Source organism: Engystomops pustulosus, chromosome 3 (assembly GCF_040894005.1).
Source record: "Engystomops pustulosus chromosome 3, aEngPut4.maternal, whole genome shotgun sequence".
Lineage (NCBI taxonomy): Eukaryota > Metazoa > Chordata > Amphibia > Anura > Leptodactylidae > Engystomops > Engystomops pustulosus.
In genome coordinates this window covers 162,559,255-162,579,034 of record NC_092413.1, presented here as the reverse complement: position 1 = coordinate 162,579,034, position 19,780 = coordinate 162,559,255, and the positions used below count along the sequence as shown (strand labels likewise).

The following is a 19,780-nucleotide window of genomic DNA, read 5'->3' as shown; positions in this document are numbered from 1 at the left end:
AGAAGTTTTCTTTACCATTACCCCACTCACCACCCCAACACATTCCATGCTCTTCTCTCTTTTCTGTCTCCTTACTCCATCCTCCCCTCGCCTCAGTAACATCTCCTCCAGAGCCAGCATCTGTGAGAGGAGATGCTTCATCTGTATATGAGATAGTAAGAGCCATTGGCAGCATTTTCAGGGGCCCAGGACTAGTGGAGGAGGGCTCATTAATGAGCGGAGGAAGCTGACAGTTATTCTGGGGCTCCACACTAATGTTTCTCTCTTCAGCCTTCTGCCGCCGCCTCCGGATAACAAACACCTAGCCAGGATATGCAGCTGTAATGATTATTTCAATGTGCCATGATGTGGCTCAGGCTGGCTGCTTTTTACCTTAGTGGCCTGCATGATGCTGCCCCCCCCCCTTTGTCCACCAGTGGGTGCCGCCTGAGGCGAGATTCTCGACTTGCCTTATGGGTGGTGCTCCCCTGCTCACCATCCTCACTTCTTACCTTCTAATCTGTTTTGCACGCTAAAATTTCTGCTGAATTCTGCATTGCTAGCAAGACAGACAGAAGATCACTGAGCTCCTAAGATTACATAACAGCTGTATAGGGAGGGGGAAGTTAGATATATCTTTCCATCCTGGTGCAGGCTAATGTTTAGTTCCAACTTGCTTTGATCACAATAGGCAACTTTTTAATGATCAGTATACATGTATTAATGTTCATATTTATGTTATATTCACACATTTGTAAATGCTAAAAATACATTAGATATGGATGTATTATACTTACTGCAATGTATTGGAAACACATTCCAATGATGAAGTTACATGTCCAGTTGCAGAATCCAGATACTGCCATAGCTGCAGGTCTCGGACCTTGGCTGAAAAGTTCAGCTACAATGAACCATGGAATGGGACCAGGCCCGACTTCAAAGAATATTACAAACAGAAAGATGGCAACCATACAGAGATAGCTCATCCAGGCATGGTTATGCTAGAAGACATAAAGAAGTCTTGTTACTGTCTATATCTTTGTTGCAGTATTAGCTAACGATTTGCTAATTGACAGTCAGCAAACTACTCTATGTATTGTGCACAGTATAAATGTCATATGACAAGTTTCTTTATGAGGTATTTCTATAGGAAAATGTTTTTTATGGTTCGAGTGGTCAACAATCGAATTCATTCATATAATTTTAGAAATTGAAAAAGGTCTTAAAACTTATATAATACCCAATGTCATTGAAGGATATAATTCATCAAACAGTTGCTGTTGGATGTAATAGATGTGTTGGAATAATTTTTTTTACAAGTCATAGGAATTAGATTCTTGGAAATCAGATTTGTACTGATAGTTGGACTAGAATTTATTCCCTAATATGCGATAACAAGTGACCTCCCTTACATACTACGGCTGTAACTGCGGGCACCCTTCTGCGTATTGACGACAGGAGGGATTCCTTAATCTCCAGATGTAGAGTTGTTGCCTAAACAATTTTACTACTTTTTCTTTTACTTTATTGCTCTCTCAACACCACTCCACCAGGTTCGTTACTGTTTTAAGTGTATGTTGGGAAGGGGTTATTGCTGTTTTTGTGCAGAATTTATCACACATGACGAATAATTGCATAATGGTGTATGATGTTATCTCTGATGTACATCAGCTAATTCTCCTTGTTTTGTGATGCTGTACAGTTTCATTTCTGTGGCAATAAAGCTATTTAAAAAAACAAAAACGACCTCCCTCTAAATCATCGTTGTAGGATTACAGGATAAACTTTTTTCCTTCTATAAAAAAAAACAGGATATATTGATTGATTACAGGGGGCGCTGTATATATTGATTGATTATAGGAGGTACAGTATATTTATATTCATTATAGGGTGCATAGAGTACATATTGATTGATTTTAGTGGGCACTGTATATATGTAAATTGTGGGCTTTGTATATATTTAAAATAATATATATGTATGGACCATGGTTGTGGTGTTGTGTTTCTCTGTGGAGCCCAGTTCTCGTACTATTTTTATGCATGGAGCCTGTTCAGGTGCTAAATTTCTGTACAGAGCCTGATTCTGGTACTATTTTTCTACATGGATCCTGGTTCCGATGCTCTAATGTTGTACTGAGCTTGTGTCTGCTAAACTATTTATGTTATAAACTTGGGTCTTGTGCTGCATTTATGTACTGTGCTATTATAATCATTTATGGGGGGCACCTTACTTTAATTTGAGGGACACAATACATATATTTTTTTATATATGATAAGATTAATTGAGGAGAAGTATTGTATATACTATACAAATTCAGGGGGATGGTGCTGCAAAAACTATAATACATCCAAAAGCAGTTTATTAAATATTTTTAATTTGAGGGGGGTAATCTGTTTATGTTGTAATGGTTATAATTAATTTGGGGGACACCTTTTGGAGATTCTCCACGTAGTGTAAATTGCCTAGCAAGCCCTGGTAATAGAAAAGGTATTTTATGAATTACAATGCGCATAGTTTATACTGAACTTACCAGCAAAGCCAATGCAATCGTCATGATTACAGCACAAATACACATTCCTGCCAAACCAATGAGATAAAGGGATCTTCTTCCAGCTCTCTCCACAAGGAAAACCTGTAACGTAACAGATAAAGTTGGGTGTCAGGTGTATCAGTGTTCCCAGATTACATAGGTAATGAGATTGAAATAGCATATATTTTTTATGTCGCCATAAAAATATACTATTGCTGGAGGCTGCTAAAAAGGGGATGAAATGTGTCTAGCCAGTTACAATAGCTGAGCGTTGGTTGCTTGATGGACTCGTGCCAAGTTTATTGCTGGGTCAAAATATCTGGGGCACAAGCCAGATGTTGCCAGACACAGATAAAGTTAACTCTTCCCGTCAGCAGGTGAAGGTCCCGAGTCTGCAGCGTCAGCAGCGTCTTTCAACATCTAAGCAATTTCTCCTGCACTAATCGCTGGAGCAGTTTTGGGTCTCGGGCTGTCATATACAGCCAGAGACTCTAGTGAGAGGGTAGAAGCAGTTTAGTATTGCTTCTTCCTTCTCCTATCTATAGGAGTCGGCAATGAAATGAATAAGAATAAAATAAAACAACACACACATAAAGTATTAATAAATATTTAGGAATAAATATTGCTATTTCCGAATAAAATTAAAAAAATCCCTCTCTACACTATAAAAACATTCCCATAGTCACCCTGTTTGCCAAAAACTATGCATATTGTGAATCAAAACAACCATCACACACTTATTAATAATGGTAAATTTGAGTTAATTTGAAAAGTGAAACAGAATCTATGCTATGCATTACTAAAAAAATAAAAATTTAAAAAGGTCCTTTAACATTTTATAATTTTTAACTATCCCTATGTGTCACAAAAAAGACACTACAAAATGTTTGAGGTATTTCACAAAAAAAGGAAGTTATGGCCCTTAGATCAATAAGTATGACAAATTGCTAAAAACACTATTTAGGGCTGGTCAGAAAGGGGTTAAAGGAAATCTAGCATTTTATTTGATGCATTATGAACCAAACATAGCCTGAGTATGCTGTAGTTACACTGATGCAGAAACATATCTTGTTTAATCCCTGTGCTGAGTGGATTTGCTGAAAAAACTATTCTAAAATTATCATAATGAATCTCTGTCGCTTCTGTGCTGGGGTTCGGTGCTTCTATGCTGGGGTTCGGTGCTTCTCCTGTCACATTAAGTATGCACTGCTTCAGACACTGATGTAATCACTGTGTTGTGTCTTACAGGCAGAAGTAATCAATCGCTGCACCATCCCCCAGCTGCTGTGTATAAGTGATCCAGCTCAGGTTAATTAGTCCTGTCTGGATAGTTAGCCAGTATGCAATCCAGCTTTCCCGAGGTCCGGAATAATGTTTGTTTTTTTTTTAGAAAAACCACTCAGCTCAGGGATTAAATAGTCCAGAGTAATAGTAAATACTGTAGTGTAGCACAGAGCTGTGAGATCTCTGCTCCATCACAGAACCTGTGTCACCAAACTACATGGCTGGGAGGACCTCCTATTTCAAGGTTCACACTAATTACAGCTTCTTGGTGTCTTGGAATGGGAGGCCATTTACCAAATAGTATGGTTAAAATGTTTTGTTTTTTAATTCAAAACTTTGTTAGTATTGATTTGTGTTGTAATTAATTTATTGTTATGTTTTTTAAGCATTTAACTAAACATTAGAACTTATTTATCAGAATTCTGTTGTAATTTGTACAAAAAAAATTACTAAAACACCATGCTTTATATTTATTAAGAGTTTCAGTCACTTTTGGTATGGTACGACAAAAAAGTGCAGCGTTTCTGAAAAGGTATGTGATCAAAATTGCATTAGAGTGCATCAATACTTTAATATGTGGTGCAGTTTAAGAATCTGGGGCTGATGCAACATTAGGATACTTATTTGAGCAAACTTTCTAACATGTTTGGTTTTGGATTTTCTACTTTTCTTCTTCCATATGTTGGAAATCATAAATCACTCTACAAGCTGCACATCACACAAACCCTGTCCACAAATGCACTAAAATTAATAAAAAATTATACTAACCTCCCAGAATATCATAAAAGAGGCAAATATGAATAATAGATATAATAAATCAGAAAAAAAGGTGCAAAACAAGGCAAAACATGCAAGAAAGGTGGAACAGAAAACCCCAATGGATCTAACTTTGCATTCTCTAACTTCTACACACTTTTTATATATCTTCCCCCTATGTGAAAAAAAGTGCTTTTTCACCTCTCAATGGAAAATGAGAATCTAGGGATAACATTTATATATTCAGTTTGATTGTTAAATGTAATGTCATCTAAATCTGGCTAATTATATACTTAGTGAACATTAAGTAAGCTTACGTAACAGATACAGAAATTCTTTGCTATTCTGTTCTTTTCACTTATTAACCATTTAAATATTACCCAGCTTGTTTGGTAATAAATTACAGGCTGCCAAGAGCCTAATGCAATTTTGTGGCTGTCAGCATTTGATTTGCGCTTGACCTTGTATGCGGAGATAAAATAAAAATTGCTTACAGGCTGAAATACCCCAGTGCACAGCCAGGTGAACTTCTAATGTCAGCAATGTACCTGAGACTAATTTCAGCAGCGCTCTTTCTCACTATGTGAACTAGATTAATCAGTGCTCTAGACAGGTCTCTGCCCTCTTGGCTGCAACAATATGGCACATCTTGCACAGTTAACTGGTGAGTAATAAAAAAGCGAGCATAATCCTTCATGCCTGTAAATAAAATAATATTATGTCCTGCATATCTAATAATATTACTGCTTTCCCTTTTAATATTTTGGATATTTCTTTCTGATAACACTGAAAAGTACTATACTTTGATCAAGCTTCCTGTTTATTAATTAACTGGGAATTAGGTGTTATACTTTATTTGCCAAAGAGGTGTGTGCATACCCAGCCTATCAGTATTGAATGGACAAATTACAAAGATAAACATTCTTTACTATAGGTGTCATGACGGGGAAGAGTGTAAACCCTAAGATTCCCCCAACCTCTGTTCCTGCCCACACTGCATTAACCATCAGATGACATCTGGAAGAGTCTGTGCACAGAATAGTAGGACAGACAAACAAAGAGACAGACAATACCAAACAAGATGGAAACAAGGTAGAAAATCAGCAGGCAAGAGAATCATCGATCAAAAGTAGAGGTACGCTAACCAAAAGTATCAAGCAGAGAATCAAGCCTACATTAGAATCAAGTTGTAATGTAAGGCACCGAATGAACGGACAGGTTTAAATGGACCCCTGCAGCTGATTGGCTTGGCGAATGTCACTCCAACTTGCACATGTAACACAACTCCAGCTCAGAGACAAAGGGGCAGATTTACTTACCCGGTCCTGTCGCGATCCCACGGTGCGTTGTCCGACAAGGATTCGGGTCTGCTGCGATTCACTAAGGTTGTGCGCTCGAGTTCCCGCATCCGTTGCTTCTGGTCTGCCGGAGTTCATCTGCTTCTTCCCGGTGCTTGTAAGTGCTTGTCTTGCGACACAATTCTAAATGTTAAATCTTGCGCATTGTCCAAATCCGCCGGGTTGTCCGATGCCCCCCCCCCCTCCGTATTCTGTTGCGTGCAAGCCGGTGCTGATGCGCCAAAATCCGATCAAATGCGACGAAAAACCCGTCAAAAATGCGTCCCACAGACCCTTTGAGCCCCAAAATGTCAATCACAACTTCAAACAGAGCATAGACCTCTGTCTGGTCACAAGCCCAGAACTGCTGCATCTTCCAAAAGGACCAGTCTATATTATGTAGGCTCATAGTGTTAAACTGTTACCAGAGTAGGGGGGTATATTTTCCTCTAGAAAACCTGTACACATAAAATTATTATTGCATGTTTTCCTTGCATAATTTTTGTGTGGTAAATTCACAGCATAATAAGGTACATGTATAGTGTGTGGTAATATCATACATACACACATTCTGCAGTGGAACTGGTTTCTGCTGTGGATTTATAATGCACAGAATGTCATTTAAAGGAAATCAACAATTTGGAAAAGAAAAAAACTAGAAATACTCACCTCCGTTTCTCTTGATGTTTATCCTGGCTGCTAATGCTGGGGGTATGGGAGCGGGAGGTGAATTTGTCAGACGTTACACTATGGGCCAGATTTATCAAGCTGTCTGAAAGTCAAGATATATATAGTTGCCCGTGGCAACCAATCACAGCTCAGCTTTCATTTTACCAGTGCTCATGAATATTTTAAAAGGGAGCTGTGATTGCTTTCCCTAGCAACTATTCTGAAATATTCTGACTTTCAGACAGCTTGATAAATCTGTCCCATTGTGTGCAGATATCCTTACACTTTTTCAAAGTCTTTTAGACTATTAAATTGCTCTTGATTGATCGGTCACTTATTATAGCTAACAATAAAAATCCTTTGGAGATAATATTCATGCATAAACACCTTTAAGCACCCACAAATCTATCTTTAAAATACACACTGTTGGGAATCCCCAATTCAGGTTGTATAATTAATCACATGCTCCTGCAAAACACATACCAACAAATGACAATGAATAAAAACTTACCGAAACAATAGTGAAAATTGTGTTCACTGCACCAACCCCTATGGTTGCGTAGACTGGCTGGCTAATTCCAGATTTAGTAAAAATGCTTGTTGAATAGTAGAATATCTGTTAACAGATTAACACATTTCATTATTTACATGGCATTTGTACTGCTGTGCAATAACTATGATTTAAAATTGTCTATCTTTAAATATACAGAAACTTGTTTTTTATGACATTTGACTGACCAGTCTTTCACTGTCCAAAGCACAAAGACATGTTCAGCAATAGATTTGATTCAGACTGTACAGAACAGGGCATATTTACATTGTATTTATAATATACTTACCGTATATGTTTATGACAGCGTCATAATGTGCAGCAAAAAAACAACTCAAACCACATTTATCAAGTGTTTTAGACAGTTACACTTTTATTTTTTTATGACAAAGCTACATGGCCTCTGTGAAAAGGATGTCTTAATTTGACAAAATCTGGCATATTTTTCTGTTTTAAACTGAGACTGCCTGGTCTTAAATTAAGTCAGAAAAATGTGCCCGATTTTGATGCATTTTCTCATACTACCCTTAGATTTTTCAACTGACATCAGACCCTTTGATAAATCTGGTGCAGTTTAAGAGTGTCCATCAAAATTTACATCTACCGGTAGATTCTTTGCAACTTGCCTCTCAAAAAGGTTGTTTAAGAAACACAGTCATATAAGGAAATACACAATTTATACAGAGCAATATAATCACATTTATATATATATATAAATACATAAAAAACATCATACAAGGAATAAGTGACAGGTCAGTGGTTATGTACTGCAATTGGATAGTTGCTTTATTCATTTCTATGAGACTACTGAAGAGAGGCCAAGTACAACCCAGGGCATTCTTCAGCAGTTGAGTAAAGTTCAGTAAAGCTGTAAAGTGTCTGTAAGCCCACAAGAGGAGGTAATGGGGAACCCAATCTGGTAGTCCTTGGGGTCCCAGTAGTGCTCTTACAACACAGATCTAACTTGACAATGGTGGAAAGGACCAAAACGTCTTATAATTTTGATCTGCTTTCTATATGATACTATTTGAATTATTTTGATTTAAGGCTATATAATTTGCATATTAATGTAAATAATTTTTCACTAATAAAAGAAGAAAAGACTTCCTATCAGTGTTTGCCAGGATCTTTAACTATGTTATAACTAGTAATTAGTGGAACTGAACCGCAGTATTCAGGTTCATACTGAACATTGTGGGTTTGGGTCCACAGAGCACAAACTTAGTCAGGGTTTGGTTCAACCCTCAACCTGTAACACCAGTGATCAGTGTCACTGATCAAGGGTGTTATCCATTACATGCTGCAGGCAAAGCCGACTGTAGCATGAGAGCCTCCATTTTGGCAGCGATCTTGTCACTCCTTGTGATGTCAGGGGGAGGAACGATCCCAGAAAATTTTCCCAATGATCTCCAAGCAACAAGATCACTGTCACATGCCCCTACATTCAGAATCTAATATTAATCACCTATCCCAAGGCCTGTAAATAAGCATGTCTTTTCAAAAAACTTTGCATAAATTGTAGAAGCAAATTTAAAAATTGTGTAAGATTCATTTTAACAGATCCCTTAAATAGTATTGGGCTAAAGGGGGCGTAACTGAGGGGAGCCCGCTCACGTTGTTCACGAACAAGAGCCGGCTCATTTGCAAACCAGACAACACTAGTAACAGGCTGTGAATCTGTAGTATGGAGGAGCTCAGGTAACAACCCGCAGAGGATTGTTCAAAGTTGATTTTAGAACAAAGGAGGCCATGGATAACAAATATAAGAAAATTACCACATTCTCCCTGCCTGGAACTATGAGTAAGTGTCCCTGGTCTATGCTTGATTTTGGTTGTAGATTTCCTATAAGAACTTATATTCACATTTTATTTTACCTTTTACCTTAAATAACTTTTTTAATAAAATATTTCTACCCCACAAACAGCTCAATAGGTACAATGAACTTTAATTTCCTTACCCCATTAATTCCAGAAAACTGTTGAGACATGTGCAGTACTAGTGACACAAGGAGCGGTTGTCTGTAATTTGGTGATTTAAAAAGCTGAAGAATAGAAACTTTCTTCTCACTGGCTGCCTCCTCCTTTTCTCTTTTCATCTCTTCAATGTCTTTGGTGGGATCATATTCTCCTCTCAGCTTTTTCAGAACTAGAAACAGAAGATTGTTCAATTACATGAATGATAAAATTGATGAATATGAATGGGGCTGAGTTGTAATACCAAGAACAACCCCTATACAATGTTCTCTGTGAATGATCTCCTAGATTACTCTTTAAATATTCACATATTGGTTGGTTGCTGTTTTGTTTTCCTCTTACAGATCATCATTTGTTAATTTCCTTTACTGATTTGATTAGTTAAGAAAATGTATTGCTCCAGTGGAGCATGGTGTGCTTACATTCGGAGAAGCAATAACTTGGATGTCTTTTTCTTTTTGTTAATTGAAAGAAAAATAAATCAATGTTCTAAAGACACATTGGGAGCCTTTCCTGCCCCACGTCTGCACACTACCTATATAGCCTGTGCCCCTTCAAGTGCATGTTATACTGGAGGGCCTGATGTTTTATTGTTCCCCATTGCAGCCGCCCACTGGATTATCAGTAAGACTTTTTTTAAATCGGACAGGAGGGCTGCAGTTCATAAAAATCATAATAATTTTTCTTTCTAGAACTTTATTTACATTTATACCAGTGATGGCGATCCTTTTGGAGACAGAGTGCCCAAACTACAATCAAAATCCACTTATTTACCATAAAGTGCCAACATGGCATTTGAAGCAGTAAGGCAAATTCAGACATCATTGTAGCTTCACTACAGGGTCTCTCAGTAGTGGAAGAATGTTGGGTCAAGCAGGAGGACCTCCAAAGATACTGCAGCTCTGTCAGCACCTTCTCACTATTCCTGCAATTCCAAACAGCCAATGAAGTGTCGCTTTAAAATAGCACTGAGAACAGCATCTCTTAAGTTTCCTGGGACTGCAGGAAGTTTTGATGTATTTGGTCCTATTTGGTGAACTCTGGTCTGAGTGCCCACAGAAATGGCTCTGAGTGCCACCTCTGGCACCAGTGCCATAGGTTCGCCACCACTGATCTATACTGTTTCTCTCCTAATTCACAATTTCATCTCCTTTATCCATAGACCTCTGTGCCTAGCTTTTTTTTTTCATATTACGTTTTTATTGAAATTTCAAAGCAAAACAAAATTTTTACAAACAGCGTTCTTTGTGGAGCGACTAGGGGATAAAGACAATCCAACATTTACAGAAATTATCAAATAAGCCTCTGTGCCTAGCTTCAGTCTCCACTGATGACAGATCGGAGTGGTGAACAGAGCAGTTTAGCAGGTGAGGAGAGCTAAAAGAGGGAACGGATGCATATTTCTTACATTCAATCATTTTGTAAGAATCATTTTTGTGGGAAACACTGGCCCACATTTATCAAAAACAGTGCAAACTGCACTAGATGCAGTTTGCATGTTGAGTATGCAGACTGCGCCAGATTCATGAATTGTGGTGCATGTTCTTCATAAATCCCTGCTCTGGACGTGTGAACAAATTTTTTTGTTGGCACGCTTTGTTCATGCTGCAGAATTGTGGCGCACATCAGACAGAAATGTGGCGCACGGTCCGACTAAGAACTAACACACCCCTTTAAGTGCACATTTTTTCTGTCTAGTTGGGCACAGCACAGCCATGACACAAAACTGGGGCAGCCACTTAATAAATACATGTGCAAGCAATTTGCACTTTTTTTCTAGTGCAAAGTCAGACAGAAAACTGGTGCAAACACTTTAACGAATGTGGGCCACTGTGTATAATGAGAGACCTATCAACCAAGACTCCTCTCCACAAGTTGAGCAGACTCTTCTACATATGCACAACAAATCCAAGAGACCTTGTATAGCCAAACATTTTATCTTCATATATTAGTTCAAATAAGTACAAGAAGAATATTTTAAAAAGCACATCTCCACTCTTTGCTTGCTATCCCAAGCAGCAGTCCATTACGATCGATCTCCATACCGATGCCGTGGTATCACCGAGAGCCTTAACGCCCAAGCCATAAGTGTGACGCTGCGGAGGAGGTCCCTCCTTCTTCAGACATAGTATCGCTTGTACACCTTCTTATATACCTTACCAAAATACTATATAGGAAAAATGCTTCTTAGCATAATACAAATCTGCAGATTAATACCTTATTCTTTCTACTACATATAAAGTCTAAGAAAAGATTAATAACTATAAAAACACAAGTTACACTGTTCGTTTAATCCCTGTGGACGTAATGTGGCACATTTACTTACCAGGTCCAGTCGCGATCCAGCGGCGCGTTCTCCGACGAGGATTCAGGTTCTGCAGGGATTCACTAAGGTCAGTGCGCCCGATATTCACCAGGTGTCGCTGCTGCGCCGAGGTCCGCCGGAGTTCACCATCTTCGTCCCAATGTATGTGAGTGCTATTCTTAAATTTAATTTTTTTTTTTAAATTACGTGTTTTTTTCGAATCTGTCAGGTTTTTCATACGGGCACGACCCCCCGATTTCTATTGCGTGAAAGCCAGCGCCGAGGCGCCACAATCTGATCACGTGCGCCAAAATCCAGGAGCAATTCGGTGCAAATCGGAAATATTCGGGAAACCTGGCGAAAATGCGTGATTCGGACCCTTAGTAAATGAGCTCCATTGTGTTCAGTTTTGTGATCCAGCACATCAGAATGGACTGCTGCTTGCGATATCAAGCAAAGAGTGGTGATGTCCTTTTTAAACTATTCTTCTCGTACTTATTTGTACTAATATATGAAGATAAAATGTTTGTGCATGAATAAGAGAGGGGTAACGAGCTCCCGATAAGACCTTGTTGACCACACCACCAACAGGAGCAATAACATTTTTACATAGACTGTGATCTTTTCCATATGCCCCATAACCTATTCTACATGCACCTTACTGTTCTAAAACTATGTTTTCCCATAAATACTGTAACATTATCTCACCAATTATTTGCTACCAGGTTGAATTCCTCTAAAAATATTACAATTATAAGGAACTGTTTTTATGGTTTTTAAAGGGGCATAAATGATCCTGTCCGTCTGAGACCCCACATGTGCCTTTCTCCAGCCCTGATGCCTCATACAAAAAAACTGTAAACTTTAACATAAGTATAGCTCATCAATATGTAAATCCTGGAAAACACCTTTCAGTCTACAAATTGAAGCATCGTGGAGCAAAAGTGCACAGCTAACTATACACATCCACACTAACTGCAGTAAATCAATATATTTGTTCTGTAAGGTGCAGTTAATATCTAACATTCACTACTTGTATCTTATCGTTGTTAACTTTTAACCAATGTTCATGATTTTGTATCCAGGCAATGACAAATATTCAAGAATACTTAGAGCTACTTCATGCAAGAAGTTGCCAGTTGGATAAACGTTTAATAATTAAAATCCTTTTCCACATTAATACTACATCTCATGCATTTTGTTATAGTTAGCTTCCAAACACTTTTGGATCATGCAACGTATGTTTCACAGCATATTTTACTCTAACATTGAAATATACCATTTTATATCCTAGCATAAACCTATTACCAATAAGTTGTTTACTGAATTTATGAAATGGGTTTTCTAGCTATGATCTCCATAGGGTAAGTCATCAATATTAACCTCCAGTATGGAGCAGAGAAATTGCTAATCAAAGTTCATCGATGGTGAGGTTCCATGTTGCAGTAACTGCATCAAATCAGTTTTGATGTGGTTTTAGGTGCAGTTTCTTAATTTATCAGGTAAAAGACATGAATTGATCAGGTGAATTTGATTTTGAAGATGAAACCTGTTCCATTCATATCTTTCTCATGCTAAATTAAGAAACTGCCCCCAAAACCACATCAAAACTGATTACAATGCAACTAGTGAATGCACCCTTAATATCGGACTGATTTGATATTGATAAATTATTTTATATATACAGTAAATCATTAACATTAATAAGCTTGTTTAAATATTTTTAATACCCAACTAACCCATGGGTGAAGATACATGAGTTGCAGGCTTAATGGTGGCTATTGGGGTCTACAAATATGGGGGCCCATTTTAACATATACACACTTAGTGGGTTACAAAATAATTAATTCCCCTTAAAGTTTTCCTAACATTCCCTTACTCACTTTTCCCCATCTTCAAAAGTCTATAACTTTTTTTTTATTTTCCATGTAGAGAGCTGTGTGTGGGCTAGTTTTCTTTCTTTCTTTCTTTGACTCCGCTTGTCTGTCTGTATTTGTTGTTTGCCCCTCGGTATCATTTATCTCCTAGTGTGACCCCACTTCCCTGTCTCAGTCGTGTGTCTATTTCTGTGCACCAGTGTGTACACTGGTCTATCCCTGTATTCCCGTTACCTGTCTGCTCAACCATCCAGCAGCTGCCAGACAAAGTAAGTCTTTCCTGTCATCTTGTAGGGTCACTCAGGGACCGTCAGTTAGGTTCCTGATAGTGGGTTTGCCCTTATCAGGGTGGTTTATCTGTTTTAGGCAGGGCCTTAGCCCGCAGGGACGTTGCAGGGTGAGTTTGCCACCACCTACCTAGTCTGACAGCTAGCGCCAAGCCTGGTTGTGGTTTTGTGGTTTGCTGGACAGGTACTGACATAATAACCAGCCGTACTTACACTATGGAGGCCATGGAAGCTGTTGTTAGGCAGGTACAGAGTCTGGCTCACATGGTTCAGAACCTGTCTGAACGTGTGCAGCAGCAGGAACAGCGCCTCCCTTTGATTTCAGGTCAGTCTGTGTATGAGCCTAAGGTTAAGCTTCCTGATCTCTTTGCTGGAGACATGGAGAGTTGTAAGCTGTATTTCGGCCTTAGGCCCCAGTCTTCTGGTAATGATGCCCATCATGTTACTTCCCTCAGGGATGGGAATTTTCTTTAGCCTCTGATGCCCCAGAGGTGTCCTCAGTAGATCTATTTTTTTTTAGCTTTAGGGTCTTTATATGAGGAACCAGATAAAACGAGTTTTGCCCAAGCTCAATTACGTCAGGGAAAACGAGCTGCGGAGGATTATTGCTCTGAGGTCAGGAGATGGTCCATTCCAAGTGGATTGAACGATAGAGCTTTAAGATAGCAATTTAGATTGGGCTTGTCTGATGCTATTAAAAATCTGTAAGTGGGACATCCTCAGCCTAAGACCTTAGAACAGGCCATGACTTTAGCGTAAGCATGAACTTGAGTCTGTCTTACCTTATCCTTTTTCTCTGCCTTCTTCCACTGTCTTACCTGCTCTATCTAAAGAGCCCCTGGAAAATACTGTAGAGCCCATGCAGATTGAAAGTGGAAGAGCCCATGCAGATCGAAGTGGGAGTTATGTCACCTCTGCAACACAGAGATCTCAGCAAATGGAATGTCCTGTGCTTCGACTGTGGGAACTCCGGTCATTTCATCGAGTCCTGCCCTATCAGACTTCCGGTGAAGAAGCATCAGCATCTAGGTGATAATCGAGGAGGTCACTTAGGTGCCCAGGTATTTCAGAAACCGCAGATGAGGTCACCTGTTATTGGTTCCTTGACTGAGGATAAGGTATCTGACAAGGTCATTGTTGACTCTAGGTCCGAGCACTACAAGTCCATTAACCTTGAGTCATGTGGTATACAAAACCCTGGACCTGTGTCTGTTTTACCGTCTAAGGTTGATGTGTCTGCTAGTGAGCCAGGTTTACTTACTGTCATCTGTGATAATCCACATCTGGCTCCTGATAGCACCCCTGCAGAAAAGCTATTTGTACCTGCCCAACACCGGGTCAAGGTTATGGAGGAATGTCATGGTACTGCACTTGCTGAACATTCTGGTGTCACTGCTACTAGAAATGTGATTTCTGAATATTATTGTTGGCCTAAATGGTCACATGATGTTGAGAAATATGTTGCAACATGTAGTAATTGTACTAAGACCAAGGTACTGTCAGTATTGCAGTATATTGTGAATACATTGCTCCTGTATTACACAGCCATGTGACATCATTATATCTCTTTCTTATGTGGTGCATCACTTACTTCTTTTGGCAATTTCTTCTCTTCCAAGTTTGATGTAGGCATATCTGGGACTCTCAGGGCAAAAGAACAAACAAATCGTCTGGATCACTGCTGGTACACCCGAGAGACCAAGAAGGACGGGCCATAAATCCTTGCTGCCCAGGATAAAATCTAATCCAACAATCTAAGGAACAGTAACATGGAGAATTTAATGACATGTAAGTGGTTGCACTGGCGTATGTTAAAACCTGTTGTACAATTCTATGCCTGGTGTAGAATTGCGCTATTGCCGGCGATCATCCAGCCTTGAATTGTCGCTGGCTGTTACACCTTTATAATACAGACATTGCATTCATATTGCTACTACAGTGGAAATGTAATATATATATACACATAGGGGGAGATTTATCATCATTTCTATGCCAGTTTCTGGTGTAAAAGTGCTGAAATAAGTACAATTTATTGCACACAGAAAGAAATTGTGATTATATTTACAGCTACGGCCCATCCACACCATGTAGGCGTGGAAGGGCGGGGCCGCCAGTGGCGTGGGAGGTCACAGAGCGTTTCCACCCCGTGTCTGCATACTTTCTAAAACTCTGAAACTTTTTGGTTTTTCCGCAATAGTGCACAAGGACTAGGCTTCTTGATATATCTGGCGGGACAGGGATGGGGGTGACCTCAGATGATAAAGTATTTGAATGGATATCATCTTCTAAATTTAGAATAAAAAAATGTATATTTCTCTAATATATATTATTTTTGTTTCTAGTATTTGCAGATAAGTAACTTACTTGACTGATAAGGATCCCAGTTACAATCCCAAGTTGGTGTAATGTTCCAAGAGCACCTCTTAGGGCAGTAGGTGAAATTTCACCGATATATATTGGTACAAGTCCTGATGACAACCCTAGATAACAAAGTGTTATGATAATAAGTGACAGCACTCTCATATATTCTTGTGTACACATCTCATATATGTTATATAATACATAGGATACTTCTATTTACAAGTATCTAAAACTTATTAACCTCTTAACGACCAGGCCTTTTTTTTTTTTTTTTTGGTTCTCATTTTTCACTCCCCACCATCAAAAATCCATAACTTTTTTATTTTTCTATGTAGAGAGCTGGGACAGCTTGTTTTCTGTGTAACAAATTGCATTTCATAGTGACGGTATTTAAAATTCCATGCAAAATCTTTGGAAGAATGATCAGCAACTCCAACTCGTATGAATGAAACCACTTCTTTATTCGGCTTCTCTTTGAAATGACATGCCCATCAAAAACAGTATTAAAGGATCACAAGAGATCTTACGTGTTTCAAGTCTCACGACTCTTAATAATAGATGAGCTGAAGAGAAGCCGGATAAAGAAGTGGTTTTATTCATACACGGTGAAGTTGCTGGTCATTCTTCTAAAGATTTAGCATTTATCTGTGCTGCTAGCACACTGGCTTCAAGATTGTGCACTCCCAGGTGAGCCGGATGGTTTAATTTGGACTGTGAACTGGCAAGCGGGAAAAAATTCTAAATGCAGTGAAATTGGTGAAAAAATGCATTTGCACTGTTTTCTTGTGGGCCCCAAATTACATGTCTACTTTATTCTTTGGGTCGGTTTGATCACGGGGATCCAAATTTATATAGTTTTTATAATGTTTTCATACAGTTTGGCAGTATATGGGGATTTTACACATCATCAATTGCAATGTGCAAATAGCACAATAAATTAGTTAAAATCTGCCAGTCTCCGAGATGGTGGCGGAGGCAAATTAAATGCCTCCGTACCAGCACCGACCGTGGGTGTTACCGGCGATACGCAGCAAACCCCCACCTTGTATGGAGAGGGCCCAGCACTTGAGCTGTCTCCATACAACACAGTTGGCATGTGACATACAGATACGTCACAGATAAGTCGGTAAGGGGGTAAACTGAATCCTTTTTCTTCCCATTCATGCATTCTTCAAGCATGCATATAAATGCATAAAGTAATAATCTTTTTATCCTGTAAACAAATTCCACAGGGCTTTACAACTGGGAAAATGTTACTAACAAATAAAGGAAAAAATGAGAAAGGGTCTGTCTGTTACAGATTATAACCTAAACAGGCCTACTTTTTCCAGTGCAGGCCGGTCACAGGTTTATGCAGGTTCTTGGTTCACAATGCCTCAACTTCTTTAATCCTCATAAGTAACATACCGTATATATACATATATGTACCAGTGACATTTTTTCTGGCCTTAATGAAGCCATATTGAAGGTGTACAGTTATGTTAGACTGTCCTAAATGACTGTCTATTAAGGTAGATCTGATGGTTGGTTGCTATTAACATTCTAAGCCATAAACTATCTTTTCTTAATCCTATAACACTTCCTAATGTTATCAAAACTTTATCAAACTAATATGCTAATTTTTGGCAGAGGCTACTGGGGAGCCGAGCAGCCCCTTCGGCTGTGGGAGCAAAGGCTGCTCCCCATTACAGTAACCTCTGCTGTCCCACCTCCTTTTACGTCGGCGTGCTTCCCATATACAGCTCTTGTACATGCCAGTGGCAGTGCTCATACATATTGTAACAGCTGCCCACACAGCGTGCACACAAGCTGTAAATCAAGAGTGTGCCAACACCGAAGGAGAGCACAGCGTAGGCTACAGCGGCGTGTAGTAGCCTTTACTCTTACACCCTAGTTGCTTTTGCTGAAAATTTGCATATTAGTTACATAAAGTTTAAAGGATAGGAAGTGTTATAGGATTAGGGAATGATAGTTTAGGGCTCAGAATGTTGGTAGGAACCTACAATCGGATGTACCTTAATAGGTCGATTCCTGATGGTAGGTTTTCTTTAAGTTGATATTGATTATATAGCATATTGGTAAACCTGGAACAGTTCAGCTCATTAAAGATGACCTTTGACTCCCTCTATTACAGGGGTAGGGAACCTATGGCTCGGGAGCCAGATATGGCTCTTTTGTTGGCTGCATCTGGCTCTCAGGCAGATCTTTAATAAATAGTAATGGCTGCTGTGTGTCTCTTAGGCTACATTCACACTTCCATTGCCCGCCGTACCATAGCACGGCGGGCAACAGCAGCGCACGGGAAGAGGAGGAGGAGGTAAGCGCAGCGCACGGCGCAGTGCTATGGAGAAAGATAGGACATGTCCTGCGGCACCGTACTGCTCCCCTAGGGTGCCGTGCGCCCATTGCCGTCTATGGGGGACGTATATACGTCCCCCTTGCGGCAGTGTGAATGCAGCCTTAGACTGATCACTGGACACAGGCAGCGATGTTATCGCTGTCCACGTCCTATGTGGGTCAAAGAGAAGAGCGTGGGAGAGATGAGCTGGCTGCAGGGAGCGCTGGTAAGTGAATATTCATTTATTTTTTGCTTTGACTATCCATCTACTGGGGGGCATGTGCTGTGGCTACCTATATACTGGGGGGGGGATGTGCTGTGGCTACCCATTTACTTGGGGGCATGTGCTGTAGCTGCCTATTTACTGGGTGTATGTACTGTAGCTGCTGATCTACTGGGGGTATGTGCTGGGACTATCTATCTACTGGGAGGCATGTGGTGGGTGTCAGGATTTGGAGTAGTGAAGCTCCTGGACCTCTTTGAACAATGATGTAAGCAGACACCTGAGACCGGAATCTAAGTAGCACCCGGTCTTCACCAGAGCCCGCCGCAAAGCAGGATGGTCTTGCTGCAGCGTGGTACCACCTGGTCGTTCCACAGGCGCGACTTGTCCATGTTGGCAGCCAAGGTCGAGGTACAGGATCACAAGGCAGTCTTGTGGTCAGGAACAGGCAGACGGTCAAGGCAGGCGGCAATGCTGCGAGGTTTGGGATGGAGCAAGAGGTCAGGGCTGGCAGCGAAGGAGCAGAATCAGGAACAGGTCCGGGGTAACAACGGGAGGTCAACACTTGGGAAGGAAACGCTGTGGAAAGCTTCCTCCTAGGCATGAAGCACTAAGATCCGGCGGGAATGCTGGGCATTGGCCCTTTAAATGTGCGAGTGCCAGCTGGGACGGGAGCCGGGAAGTAGTGAGTTGAGTGAGCTCGGAAAGGGGCGCCGCCATGGAGAGGGGCACATGTGTGCCATGCAATCCGAGACGTAGATCGCAGGGGCACCCGTGACACTGGGACTGCCCATCTACTGGGGGGCATCTGCATATGGTACGGCTCTTACAGAATAACATTTTAAAATATGTGGTGTTCATGACTCCCTCAGCAAAAAAGGTTCCTGACCCCTGCTCTATTAACATAGACTCCCTTTATTAACATCAACTATGTGCATCTTTCAATTGTGCCTCTTCACTGATTCTGGTGTGATTGGAATTTGTCTTCTTTATAATCATGTACTTAAAATCTTTATTAGGCTAGAAAAACAGGATGAATCAGGCTTTGTATGTTGGCTGGAGTTCGGTCTCACCACAGTGCCAAGGATGGGACCACTCTAAAAAGCAGCATAGTGCAATAATCATGACTAAAGTTTGCAGTCCCAGAAATTCACATGGTCCAGGAGTCACTTGTAAGAAGACGGAACCAAAGAGAGAATTCGGTAGAACCATTCCCATGAACATATGCAAAGAGTTGGGGTTGATGAAGATAGTGTAAGGTGCGCTTTAATGACATGAATTGGCATGTACTATTACAGTGCAGTGTCAT

The 19,780-nt window shown here is 40.1% G+C and overlaps 1 protein-coding gene across 1 annotated transcript in view; it reads right to left on the bottom strand.

Moving 5' to 3' along the window:
- SLC2A2 (solute carrier family 2 member 2) overlaps window positions 1-19,780 on the bottom strand; it is a 38,743-nt gene that overhangs the window by 6,053 nt on the left and 12,910 nt on the right. The window contains exons 5-10 of the mRNA XM_072142817.1: window positions 15,914-16,029; window positions 15,141-15,303; window positions 9,065-9,252; window positions 7,068-7,172; window positions 2,511-2,612; window positions 777-980 (exon numbers count right to left, since the gene is read on the bottom strand). Coding sequence (XP_071998918.1) covers window positions 777-980; window positions 2,511-2,612; window positions 7,068-7,172; window positions 9,065-9,252; window positions 15,141-15,303; window positions 15,914-16,029 — 878 coding nt within the window. The remainder of the gene's footprint in view (window positions 1-776; window positions 981-2,510; window positions 2,613-7,067; window positions 7,173-9,064; window positions 9,253-15,140; window positions 15,304-15,913; window positions 16,030-19,780) is intronic.